The sequence below is a fragment of the Sorghum bicolor genome, chromosome 4 (genome assembly GCF_000003195.3).
Source record: "Sorghum bicolor cultivar BTx623 chromosome 4, Sorghum_bicolor_NCBIv3, whole genome shotgun sequence".
NCBI lineage: Eukaryota > Viridiplantae > Streptophyta > Magnoliopsida > Poales > Poaceae > Sorghum > Sorghum bicolor.
This window is the reverse complement of record NC_012873.2, coordinates 68285187-68298853: the sequence shown is the minus strand read 5'-3', so window position 1 is coordinate 68298853 and position 13667 is coordinate 68285187. Positions and strand designations below refer to the sequence as shown.

The 13667-nt window shown below is 42.1% G+C and overlaps 3 protein-coding genes across 3 annotated transcripts; all 3 read left to right on the top strand.

Moving 5' to 3' along the window:
* LOC8056248 lies at positions 1825 to 4751 on the top strand. Its single transcript, XM_021459632.1, has 4 exons — positions 1825 to 1879; positions 2196 to 3992; positions 4128 to 4246; positions 4353 to 4751. Exons 1-4 carry the CDS (start codon positions 1825 to 1827, stop codon positions 4749 to 4751), a joined length of 2370 nt encoding a protein of 789 aa, XP_021315307.1.
* Positions 6345 to 8140, top strand: LOC8056247 (delta(24)-sterol reductase). The gene is given in 6 exon segments (XM_021458538.1): positions 6345 to 6567; positions 6570 to 6949; positions 6951 to 7043; positions 7046 to 7570; positions 7696 to 8061; positions 8063 to 8140. Coding segments are annotated over 6 exon segments (1665 nt in total).
* On the top strand, positions 9967 to 13175 carry LOC8056246 (replication protein A 32 kDa subunit A). The gene is made up of 10 exons (XM_002454785.2): positions 9967 to 10195; positions 10305 to 10421; positions 10560 to 10657; positions 11533 to 11574; positions 11688 to 11765; positions 11844 to 11922; positions 12014 to 12109; positions 12188 to 12270; positions 12494 to 12565; positions 12644 to 13175. Exons 1-10 carry the CDS (start codon positions 10109 to 10111, stop codon positions 12726 to 12728), a joined length of 837 nt encoding a protein of 278 aa, XP_002454830.1. The 5' UTR covers positions 9967 to 10108; the 3' UTR covers positions 12729 to 13175.

Here is a 13667-nt window from a genome sequence, read left to right as displayed (position 1 = left end):
CTCCATCGGAAGCTGCCACGGTGGTACTACTACAGTAACTTATATATGCGCGCTACTTCTTTTACTATAATATAATATACTATTGTACTCCTTTTTATCTCAATACAAGAATACTTCTAGGGTTTTATTGGAGATCAATGTTACTTAAAAAATACGTATTTATTCCTCTCAAAACTATTTAAGCATATAATGACTGTACTTAAGAAATAGAGAAAGTAAAAAAAATACTCCAACTAAGTGGATTATATCTATAAATATATTTATTTTAGAATAAATTTAAAATGTTAGAAGTGTATTTATTTTGAGACGGATTAAGGTCTTGTTTTAGATCCAATTTTTTTTTGAATTTGGGCACGGTAGCACTTTTCTTTGTATTTGACAATTAATGTGTAACTATAGACTAATTAGATTTAAAATATTCGTCTTATAAATTACAAATAGACTGAGCAATTAGTTATTTAATATTCTATATATATCATAAAATTTAATGTGATAAAAAAATTTAAAAAGTTTTTGGATTTTAACGGGTACAGTGTGGAAGAGATGGACACATCACATGCATGTACTCGCCGACGATGATAGCTGCGCCGGACCTGTACGGTACTCTAGATTCCGTGATTGGATCCGACACTTACCTACCAGAGTACGAGTGTGAACGCGCATAGTTTCATTTGTTGGCCCTTTTCGTTTGTTTCCGAGTTTGCCACGTCAACAAGTAACATTTGATCTAAGGTATCATCTTTGTTGGTTTTGGCATATAAGTCATGACAGCTGATAAGCTCAAATGAAAGTGATCAGTTTTTTGCGTCTCGTTGCATTTGATTTTATGACACCTCCAGATTTGGAAATAGTGGTGTCCATCATCTAGAGGGACCAATTCAATCCATTTTTATTATAGTTTGGTTGTTGTTTAATAAACTCTCATCCTCACCCATATGCAGTAAAGATGACAATGGGTACAGATTACCCGCATGCCCGCGGATAAAAACCCGGTAGGATAAGGGTATAGGTGTAACTTTGTATCCATGAGTGTGGATATAGGTTTGTAGGGTTTGTAGTTGAACCCAACAGGTAAAAACTTGTGGGCATAGAAAACTTGTATCCGTACCCGCTTCACCCGTCAAACCCGTTCCAACCTCTTGATATAGATCCCTTCTTATACTATATATAAAGGAAGTAACATAATTTTAGATTTCTTCCCTCGTATCTATTTATATATAAAAGAACCAATTTATGTTGGTATAATGCTAGGTAGTTTTGATTTTCATCAAGGTTTTAAATAGCGCGCTATTTTAACGCTAAAGCGCCGCTATAGCGCCCCAGACGAAGTCACGCAACGATATTGTCCCTTAGTGCGCTATTCACGCTATCCTCGCTATCGCGCGCTATCCCACCGCTAAATGCATTTAGCGCTGTAGCGCCGCTAATCCGCCGCTAAACCTATTTTAAAGACTGTCCAAACAAAAACCTCAGCCCATCCTAATTTAGCCCACTAAGGGCCCAAAACAGGGTCACATACGTGAGGCCACAGTGAAGGAAACCTAGCCTATTGCCAGTTCACTCGACCCGACCTCCTCGTCGACGGCGGCCGCATCCTGGGCGACGGCGAGTGCTGGGCAACAGTGGGTGCTGGGCGACGGCGAGTGCTGGGCAACAGTGGGTGCTGGGCGACATCGTTTGCTGGGCGACGACGGCAGGCAGTGGCACAGCGGCAGACAGTGGCACGGCGGCAGGCGGGGCTACGGCGGCAGGCGACGCTACGGTAGAAAGCTCCGGCGTTGACGGCTGGGCAGCGGAGGCGTCTTGCAGCGTAGTCACCCAACAATGGCTACTGATCCAGATCCAGTGCAAACCCCTCCTGGCAGTGCGCCAACACTAGGTAATTTGATTTCCTTCACCCTGCCCTGTTCTTCGTCCCTGTTTTTTCTTTATGAAATCTGACTTGTGATATGTGAATTTGAATTGTCATTTTATTTCCTTCACCCCTGCCCTGTCATTTGTAGTTCTAATTAACTGATTAATGCACTGCAGCAGTGATTGTTTTGAATTTTGATTAATCGATTAATGCAGCAGTGCAGTAGTGATAATTTTGTTCTGAACTTCTAATTAACTGTTTAATTTTAGTAGTAGACCAGCAGTAGTGATAATTTTGTTCTGAAATTCTAATAAACTTGTTAATTATGTCCACTTTGTAGGCTTATCTAGCACTGCATCTACAGCCAACCAAGTAAATGATGTTGTGGCTGAGCCAACTGACCCAGCCTGGAAGCACTGCACAATGCCTGATGTGAACAAGAAGAATTCTCTGAAGTGTAACTATTGTAACAACATCTATAATGGTGGCATTACTAGAATCAAGTATCACCTTGGCAAAGTTCCTGGTTTTGGTGTTGCAAAGTGCAATAAAGTCCCATCTGATGTGCAAAGTTCCATGGTTCAGTTGCTGTCAAAGAAGTTGGACATCAAGCAAAAGAAAAAACAGGACAAAGAAGATGACAGAGCTGAAGTTGATCTGAGTCATTCTGAAGGAGAGGAACAAAGTGATGGAGAAGGCAATTCAGTGATTGTGCTGAAGAAGGTGAGCAGCAAAGGAACATCTTCAGGTGGTCCTATGGACAAGTTCTGTAAACTTACACCAGAAGAAATAGTTGCTGCAAGGAAGGGGAAATCTGGTGTTGAAAGTAAGGTTCAGTCCAAGCTGTCTACTGAAAAAAGAGAGGAGAAGAGGGACAGGGCATGTGAGTACATTTGCCAATTTTTTTATGAAGCAGGGATCCCACACAACACTGTTTCATTGCCTAGCTTTGATCTTATGCTTGAGGCTATAGGAGATTTTGGCAGAAATTTGAGAGGCCCAACTCCATATGAGATGAGTGGGAAATTCTTACAGAAAAGGAAAAGGAAAGTACAGGAGTCATTGAAGTCTCATCAAGAATCTTGGGAGCTACATGGTTGCTCAATTATGACAGATGCTTGGACAGACAAGAGAGGTAGAGGTGTGATGAACTTGGTAGTTCATAGTGCATATGGTATTTATTTTCTTGATTCAGTGGATTGCTCAGCTGAGAAGAAAGATGGCAGATACATCTTTGACCTGGTTGATAGATGTATTGAGGAAATAGGGGTGCAAAATGTAGTCCAAGTTGTGACTGACAATGCAAGGGCAAATGAGGCTGCTGCAAGTCTATTGAAAGCAAAGCACCCATCTATTTTCTGGACTGGTTGTGCTGCCCGTACTATAGACCTCATGCTAGAAGATATAGGAAAGTTGCCAAAAGTTGCAGCAACAATTAGCAAAGCAAAGTGCCTGACTGTTTTCCTATATGCCCATACTAGAGTTTTGGACCTAATGAGGAAGTACCTTTCTAGAGATTTGGTGAGGTGTGGGGTAACAAGGTTTGCTACGGCTTATCTCAACTTGAAAAGCTTGTTGGAAAACAAGAAGCAAATTCTGAGGCTATTTAGGGAAGATGAACTCAATGAGTTAGGGTACCTAAAGAGTGTCAAAGGGAAGAAAGCACACAAGATTGTAACCTCTGATAGTTTCTGGAGAGGAGTTGAGGCTGCTGTTAATTACTTTGAGCCACTAGCTACTGTGTTGAGGAGAATGGACAGTGATGTGCCATCAATGGGGTTCTTGTATGGCTATCTAGTAGAGGCTAAGAATGAGATTGCTAGGAGATTCAACGTTGACAGGAAGAAATATGAGGAAGTTTTTCATTTCATTGACAAAAGGTGGGATAGTAAGATGAAGACACCTTTGCATAGGGCTGGATACTATTTGAATCCTTTTTACTATTATCAAAATAAGGTTGAAATAGAGGATAATGAGTCATTTAGGGATGGTGTAATAACTTGCATCACAAAGCTTGTGAGAGATGCCGACACTCAGGACAAAATTATTGAAGAGCTTCAAAAGTTTCAGGATGCAGAGGGATCATTTGGCAAAGAAATTGCCAAAAGGCAGTGCAAAAACATTCATTTTGATCCAGGTATGAAACTTGCACTCTGTGTCTCTGTCTAATATTAGAAATTTAGAATTTAAATTGGCTCACTGTCTTGGTATATACAATATTAGTATATTACTATTAGAATTAAAATTGCCTTCTCTTTTCACTTGTATGTAGCTAAGTGGTGGCTGAACCATGGAAGTAGTGCACCAAACTTGAGAAAGTTAGCTGCCAGAATTCTCTCTTTGACATGCAGTTCATCAGCTTGTGAAAGATGTTGGAGTTTTTTTGAACAAGTAAGAATCTTTCATTCTTTGCACCAAACCTGAGAAGTGAGAAACTGATTTAGGCATTCAGCTTAAGCACTTATTAAATAATAAATATACAATGAACTCTATGTAGGTCCACACAAAGAAAAGAAATAGGCTGCTTCATGACAGAATGAGGGACCTTGTATACATCAAGTTCAACTCAAAATTAAAGCAAAAGAAGGACAACAAGGATAAGGATCCCCTTGAAGTGCATATGGTTGATGCATTAGAAGATGAAGACAATGAGTGGATCACTGGCATTGAGCCAACAGAAGTAGATCATGATCAAGAGGGAGAAACTGCAGCTGCATCTCAAAGAGAAGAAACAAGGAGGGGAGGTCAAAGGAACAAAAAAAGGAAGAGGTTTATCCATATCCCTACTGCTACGGATGATGAAGACATCAGTGTTGCATCTTCTGATGGAGAAGACGACAATGATATGCCATCCCCATCCTTTCCAAGTTCAGATTCTAAAGCCCAAAGTGACTAAGGTCCATAGTATCACTTGCTGAGTTGATGTCCAGTACTTTTTGTTGATTTGGTCTTTCGATTCATTCAACTATCAGTTTGCACTTCTTGGCTGTTATGCTAAGTTCAAATTAAATTGTTAATTGTTATGTTATGCACTTATGCGTATGCACTTAGTGGTTGTTGTGCCGTTATAAACTTATGACTACTGTAGGTTCTGTTCTACTTCTATGGTTAACTAGTTATGCTGCAGTTGAGCATTACTTTTATATTTTCCCAGTTTGTATTTAAATAGCGCGCAATAGCGCGGCTATAGCGCCGCTATAGCGTCGCGCGACAGCAGCCGCTACTACTAATTGCAGACGCTATAGCGAGTTTATAGCGCCGCTATAGCGTGCGCGATAGCGCAAATAGCGTCTAGAATAGCCTCGCGCGAAATTAAATAGCCCGCGATCAAAAACTTTGATTTTCATACTTAAACTCCTTTTCCATAATCTATTCATGTATTATTAATTTATTATCATGCAGGTTCATGGGTATGCTTGCGGGTATTTTGTGCCCGCAGGCATAGGTGTAGACTTCTACCTGTGACGGGTTACAGGTACAGGTTTGGGATTCAACCCGTAAGTGCGGGTATATATATCTCCCATCCGCGGGTAATGTGCTCGTTGCCATCTATAATACACATACAGACAATCTAATTCACTTTTTTATTTATAGTTTGGGTTATGTTTACTTCCTCACATATTTTACAAAATGGACAACATTTCCCGTCACACTGAATCTTGTGGTACATGCATAAAACATTAAATATAAATAAAAATAACTAATTATACAATTAGTCTGTAATTCACGAGACGAATGTTTTGAATCTAGTTAGTCTATAATTAAATAATATTTGTTAAATACAAACGAAAGTCCTCAGCGTCGATTTTTTTTAAAAAAAAAATTGAAAATAAACAAGGCATCGGTTGTTGGCTACCAACACTAGTACGGCGTTTAATTTATTGAGGGTGTCCTTTTCCTCATTATCATGATTGTGGATTTTAATGTACAATCTTCAGTGGGGCTATTGCCACCCGCCCATCCTATTGCTCTAGAGAGTTGGTTAGATAGAGTATGAGGTATAATATTACATGATCTTTGAATAAAAAGGTATAATTAATTTGGGATAGAGGGAGGAGTTTCCATTGCGCTCTTCGTGATCCGGTGCCCTGCCGTGGCGGCCACAAATCCCGGACCTTGACGGGTGCGGGTGCGGCCACACCTGCCTCACTGCTCTGGTCCTCCTCCTCCCCTCCCCTCCCCTCCCCTCCCGCGCGCCCGACGACACAGGTGAAGCATGGACACAATGTTGATAAACACATAGACCATATGACCCTAACAAGTAGTGGAAACCAGTTATTTCTGTTCATGTACAAGATGTTACATGCCTATGTTATTTACACTACAACTTCTAAGGCCAGCCAACTCTGATGAGCATGGACACAATGTTCGCCCATTTTCCACAATTTCCTTTTTCAGTTACCATCATTATTTTGACTGATGGAAGCGACATGCATGTACCTTGATTTTATGCCTTTTTTCTTCACAGAAGTAGATGCTGCCTTGAGACATGGCAGATTTGCAGACTCCTCTAGTTCGACCCAAAAGGAAGAAGCTGGTTTTAGTGGACTACTTGGTGCGACTTCGATGGATTCCTGCTCTCTTTATAGCCCTTCCAATATCTGCACTGATCTACTTCAGTGTCTTTGTGGGGAACACGTGGTCTGCCATGAAATCTGAGAAACGTCGACAGAAGGAACATGAGGAGAATATGAAGAGAGTCGTGAAGCGTCTTAAGGCCTTGTTTGCACTGCTAGGAAGCCATGGGTGGTTGTTGGCATGCGCAACGTAGACTACAAGCGTGCCAGACATTTTCAGGTCGACCTTTCTGCATTCAGGAACATTCTTGAGATTGACACAGAGAGGATGGTGGCCAAGGTCGAGCCTCTTGTTAGCATGGGTCAGATAACCAAAGCTACCTGCCCGATGAATCTTTCGCTCGCTGTGGCTCCTGAGTTTGATGACCTCACTGTTGGTGGCCTGATAAATAGTTATGGAATTTCAGGGGGCTCTCACATCTATGGCCTCTTCACTGACACGGTTGTCGCGATGGAGGTTGTTCTTGCAGATGGTCAGGTTGTGAGAGCTACCATGGACAATGAGCACTCTGACCTTTTTCTATGGCATGCCATGGTCCCAAGGCACGATTGGGCTCCTTGTTTCAGCCGAGATCAAGCTCATTCCTGTCAAGGAATACATGAGGCTCACATATACACTCCTGTCAGGGGGACCTTGAAGGAAATCGCAGAGGCTTATGCTGATTCTTTCGTGCCAAGGGATGGTGACCCTGCAAAGGTCCCTGACTTTGTAGAAGGGATGGTTTACTCATCCTCAGAGGGTGTGACGATGACAGGTGTTTATGCCTCGGAAGAGGAGGCGAAGAAGAAGGGCAACAGGATCAACCGTGTAGGCTGGTGGTTTAAGCCCTGGTTCTACCAGTATGCTGAGACGGCTCTGAAGAGGGGTGAGTTCGTGGAGTACATCCCTACGAGGGAGTACTACCATCGCCACACGAGGTCCCTGTACTGGGAAGGAAAACTGATCATACCATTCGGGGACCAGTTCTGGTTCAGGTTCCTGCTTGGCTGGCTGATGCCACCAAAGATTTCCTTGCTCAAGATCACCCAGGGTGAAGCTATCAGGAACTACTACCATGACAACCACGTGATCCAAGACGTGCTGGTGCCGCTTCACAAAGTGAGCGACGCTCTTGAGTTTGCTCACCGTGAACTGGAGGTATAATTTCCCTACCTTTTTTTCCCTCTTTTGCCTCGGTGGTGGCTAGTTTAGAGTCTCTAGACCGCCCTCTCTCAACTTGGTTGGGTTGGGATTCAGAATTTTGTTTTTTGATCTGATCTTAGGTTTACCCAGTGTGGCTGTGCCCGCATCGGCTGTACAAGCTTCCCGTGAAGACGATGGTGCACCCAGAACCAGGATTCGAGCAGCATCGCAGGAAAGGTGACACCAGCTACGCCCAAATGTTCACCGACGTTGGCTTCTACTACGCTCCTGCCTCTGTTCTACGGGGTGAGGAGTTCAACGGTGCAGAAGCCGTGCATAGGCTGGAGCAGTGGCTCATCAGGAACCACGGGTACCAGGCACAGTATGCCGTGTCTGAGCTGAGCGAGAAGGACTTCTGGAGAATGTTTGATCCCTCTCACTACGAGCACTGCCGCCGCAAGTATGGCGCTGTAGGGTCCTTCATGAGCGCCCACTACAAGTCCAAGAAAAGGCAAAAAGAGCGAGGAGGAGGTGCTCGAAGCTGAAGCTGCCATCCTAGAAGCTGCTGATGCTGATGCGGAGTGATATAACAGGCTTGACTTTGATTCCATTTCCATCCATCATGGCTACTCTAAACATCCAGTTCTGAACTATATATCCTTTCCCCGATAACTTCATGTGTGTTGTTGGAAGCTGTTGAATAATTGTAAGCTATAATCACCTTCGGCCAAACAGTCACTCATGACTCATTCATATACATGCCATGCAGCCCGCGGCCCAGTGAACCGGCCCATGGCCTCGCGATTTGGCCCAGCTCGAGGGACCAGGCCGTGTTTGGGCCTATATATGTGTTGTTAATTGTTATACTGGTGAAAACGATAAACAATTCGATGAGAATAATAAAATGTTTTTAACATTTTGTAAAAATATTGATGAAAATAAAAATGTTGTCGACTTGACTTGATGGGCCCTGGGCCGACACAACACAATTTTTTATCCACATGCTGTGCCTCGGACCGAAGGCCAAGCACGAAGCCTGTAGATGCAAGACGGCCCATAACGGTCCGATGACATGTGGCAAGGCACGACACGACGTCGGACCATGCCACTCTGGTACGGCCCGTTGGGCATATATACTTATTGATGGTTTCTGATAATACATTAGTTGGAGTTTGAGAATGTAATGAAAGCTTCTTTATGAAAAAAAGGTTTTGCATTTGCATAGATGCAAGACGGCCCATAACGGTCCGATGACATGTGGCAAGGCACGACACGACGTCGGACCATGCCACTCTGGTACGGCCCGTTGGGCATATATACTTATTGATGGTTTCTGATAATACATTAGTTGGAGTTTGAGAATGTAATGAAAGCTTCTTTATGAAAAAAAGGTTTTGCATTTGCATCTCGTCTGTCAGCTTGAAATTGCATGTTGTGCCATGAAATCAGTTTTTTTTTGCAATGTATTCTGATAATTGCCAAACTATAATTGTGATGATAATTAAACCCTGCGGGTTGCCAAATCTCTGCACACCTTTTTTTTTTTCTGTAAGGCCCTGTTTAGTTCGCCAACCAAATTTTTTTATCCATCCCATCGAATCTTTAGACACATGCATGGAACATTAAATGTAGATAAAAAAATAAACTAATTACACAGTTTAGTTGAAAATTGCGAGACAAATTTTTTAAGCCTAATTACTTTATGATTAGCCTTAATGCTACAGTAACCCACATGTGCTAATGGCAAATTAATTATGCTTAATAGATTTGTCTTTGCAGTTTTCTGACGAGCTATGTAATTTGTTTTTTTATTAGTTTCTAAAAACCTCTTTCGACATCCTTCTGACACATCCGATATGATATCCAAAAAATTTTCATCTACAATCTAAACAGGGCCTAAGTTTGCCCTGACAGAATATACATACCAAGTCATCGGCTGAATCTTTTTGTAGGATGCTACCTGTATACTCCCTCTATCAAAGAAAAAAAAATCTCGCTTTCTATAAAGTCATATAATTTGAATTTTGACTAAAATTATAAAAAAGTACTAACGTACATAATACAAAATAAGCATCATGGGATTAATTATGAAATGTATTTTATAATAAACAACTTATTTGAGGACATAAATATACCAATATCATTCACTATAAATTTGGTTAAACTTTCCATAAGCCTTGCACTGGGTTTCTTCTTCTTACTGCAAAAAGTGGCAGTGCAGTGCTACTGCCTTTATTATTATTTATTATTATTATTATTATTATTATTATTATTATTATTATTATTATTATTATTACTACTACTACTATTACTATTATTTGTTGTTGTTGTTGTTGTTAGCCGTAACAGTACCTACTCACGCGGACGCGGTACATAGCAAATGGCGGGAAGCAGGGATTCATTTCCCGCGCTTTCACCCCGTCTCCCGCCAGTTTTGCTCCGCCTTTAGGACTCCGCTCCCTTGAGATCCCCTCCCTCCCATCCCATCCCATCGATCCTCTCATCTCATCTGCCCACCCGCAAGCCATTCCGCCGCCGCTCGTGACTGGGAAGATGATGCCATTGAGCCAACCCGACTTCTCGCCGTCGCAGTTCACCGCCTCCCAGAATGCCGCCGCCGACTCCACCACGCCTTCCAAGGTCCTCTCTTCCTCTCGCCGTGGGGACTCCCTCTTTTGCTTTCTTCAACCTCAATCCGTCGGTTCCCTTAGCCATGGACTTACCTGACTTGTGTGCTTGGATTTGTCAGATGCGCGGGGCGTCCAGCACCATGCCGCTCACCGTCAAGCAGGTCGTCGACGCTCAGCAGTCTGGCACCGGCGAGAAGGGCGCTCCGTTCGTCGTGGATGGCGTCGAGATGGCTAACGTACGCGGCCCTAGATTCGATACTCATCTTCCCCTGTGCTATGCATTTCACAGCCTTTCCTCGTATTCGTGCTTTGATTGTTTCGTTGACATGCACATGTCCTCGCCGTTAATTCGTCAGCCGCGGTTCCCTTTTCAGATTCGACTTGTGGGGATGGTCAACGGCAAGGTGGAGCGGACGACCGATGTCACATTCACGCTCGATGACGGCACCGGCCGCCTCGATTTCATCAGATGGTGAGCCTACTGTAACACTGCTTGTTTGGTTCTCTCATCGTCAATCCCAGAAATTCTTATCAGAAAACATCACCATTTATTTACTCATAAACACCAATGCTGAACTGAACATCCACATTGGGTTATGACCAGAAAACTACATAGGTGCCTGTGAAAGGCATCCTGTGCAATTGGAATGCTTCAGTAACAGTTCCATCTGCTGTTCCTTCCAACCACTGAACCTGCCTGGCCATCACCACTGTTTGCCATTCTATGCTTCCTGTCAACCTCCTTAACAACTTCAACTTCTCCCTGCAAGGATAGTGATTCTAGTGTGTCCTGATAAGTTGTTGAAGCCATACAAACTGCTCTGTTGATGCCAACTTGTCAAGAAAAACTAACCTCAAAGTAATTATATAGTGCTGCTGGCCTTAATAACTGTTCGCAGAATTCGTGTAGACTAACCTGAACAAAAACAAGATGCTGCACTGTTAGTTTACCAAATCTTGATGTAAAGGTAAAGCACAAAATATTCTGCAAATTGATTTAATAACCAACCGGCCGTTGAAGTTCCTACCATGCCAAATCTTGCGTGTCAGTTCCCCAAAATGTACCAAGTCTGCACTTCGGTGAAGATTTTTTTTTCCTTTTTTGAAAAGAAATGGCTGGCTGGAGCTCTGCTAATAATATGTGGATAGTTTTTTTTTTGTCTTGTTTTATAAAAAGAAACAATGGTCACCAATATTAGGCCAATTACATAATCCTACGTTCAACCAAGTTATCCATCCTACGTTCAACCAAGTTATCCATGGCTATTGGCTTATCATGTTGGTTGTCTGTGATTAGTAATAGTTTTCCTTACACACAGTTATGTTATTTATGTTTCTGTTTCGCAGGGTGAATGATGCTTCAGATTCTTCTGAAACTGCTGCTGTTCAGTAAGTATAAGCTACAATCTTTACATTGTTCCTAAAGGTTCAGTATCTTTTCTGGAGGAAAGTCGTCATGCTTTTGTGCGGATAGATCACAGTTTTTCTCTTTGGTTATCAAGAAATGGTATGTACGTCGCGGTCATTGGAAGCCTCAAGGGACTTCAAGAGAGGAAGCGTGCTACTGCTTTCTCAATCAGGTATCCTGGCAGTAAGTTCGTTTAAGCTGAATGATTCTTGCAATCCAGCGTACAAATAATATATTGATTTTCTTTCAGGCCTATAACTGATTTCAATGAGGTTACGCTGCATTTCATTCAGTGTGTTCGGATGCATATAGAGAACACGAAATTAAAGGTTTCAACCTTTCCTGTACTAAGGTCATTGAAGTACCCCATGCTATCTTTCCTGTGCCTTTGTTTTACAAGGCTTCTGGTTTATATCATAGGCTGGCAGTCCTGCACGAACCAGTTCTTCTATGGGAGTGTCAGTCTCAAATGGATTCAGTGAATCAAGCACACCAACATCTTTGAAATCAAATCCAGTAAGTTATAGTTGCAGTTATTGCATTGATTATTTAATCAAAACCTTTTCACATATCACCATGTCTTGCTACCTATAGGCACCATTGACCGGTGGAGGAAGTGGATCTGATACTGATTTGAACAAGCAGGTGCTGCATTTTTTTAGTGAACCAGCGAACCTGTAAGTTGCATATCTGTGGCCCCTCCTTTTTCCTTGTACTATGTTTTGACCAGCCTTTCCAATAACTTGCCCTAAATAAAGTTTATATTACACATAATCATCATTTTCTTTCTTATGAAAATGTAATAATTACCCTTTCACTTATAACATTTAAAAAGTTGCTTTGTTGTGATGCCTTGATTAGCATGTTTCTCATCTTTATTTGTCATTCTGTTGTTGACAGTGAGAGTGAGCACGGGGTGCATGTTGATGAAGTATACAAGCAGTTCAAACAACTGCCAAAGGATAAGATCAAGTAGAGCTCTCTCTCTTCATTTTCACTATCACACACAGGGAAAAAACAGAGTTCTCAGCAGCTCCTTTTGTTATGCAGGGAGGCTATTGCTTTCCATGTGGACGCCGGGCATCTTTACTCAACAATTGATGACTTCCACTTCAAGTCAGCTTTAACCGATTGAAGTTGTAGCCGAAATAAAGTGCAGTCAGCCTGCTCGAATGGCAGAGGACTAAGTATCACTTGACAGAACTGATTCTGCCTCCCTGTACTAACCAAAGTCTGAAAAGGGAGGGAATTTTGCTGGTGTTGAACCTATCTATGATGGTCCTCAATGTATGGGTTATGGAAATATCATGTTGCGTCAACTAGTTGATTTGCATCATCTGATGAAGTTATGTCAAGGAAGACTTTTGATGGTGTTAGACCTATCTTAGGTCCTATATGCATGGGCTATGGAAATATTATATCTTGTGTCAACTAGTTGATTTTCATCATCTGATGAAGTTGTGCCAATGAAGATGAGTAGGAACTCTTCGTCTCAGTAGTGACAAATCGATATGGTGTGGTATGTTGTCATCATTGTGTAGTCCTTTTGCCAGTATGATGTGCTATTTTGTTGATGAGATTATGCGCTGATGCAGTGCTGGGTTGGGATAAAGTTAGAAGTTATTATGCTGCTTTTAAGCAATAGTGCTGCCAGATGGAATCGCATACTTATCCAAGGATGGTGGACTAACCAAACAAATTGTGAATCAGTCATGCATACTTGTACTGGATGCTGTTTGTCCATGTGTGCAAGCACCTAACTACAGGAGACTTACAATACAGTTCGAATTGTGAACAGCTGCCTCTCCATGGATGTTGAAAAGCTTGAATTTTACACTGTCCAGCCTGCTATCCAAAGTCTCCATCGGTCAAACTGTTAATAAGCCCAAAGACACTACAAGTTTACTCAAAAATAAGCCTGGCAACGAACCCAATAGCTTCCTGTCCAAATACAAGGTGAGGAGGACAAGTGTTGGCAGCTAGCTACTAATCATACAGTTCCATCTTGTTTGCACAACAGTAGCTTTTGTACCAATCTCTGTCCTCTTATGTTGGGCACTATCTTTCTTGAGGG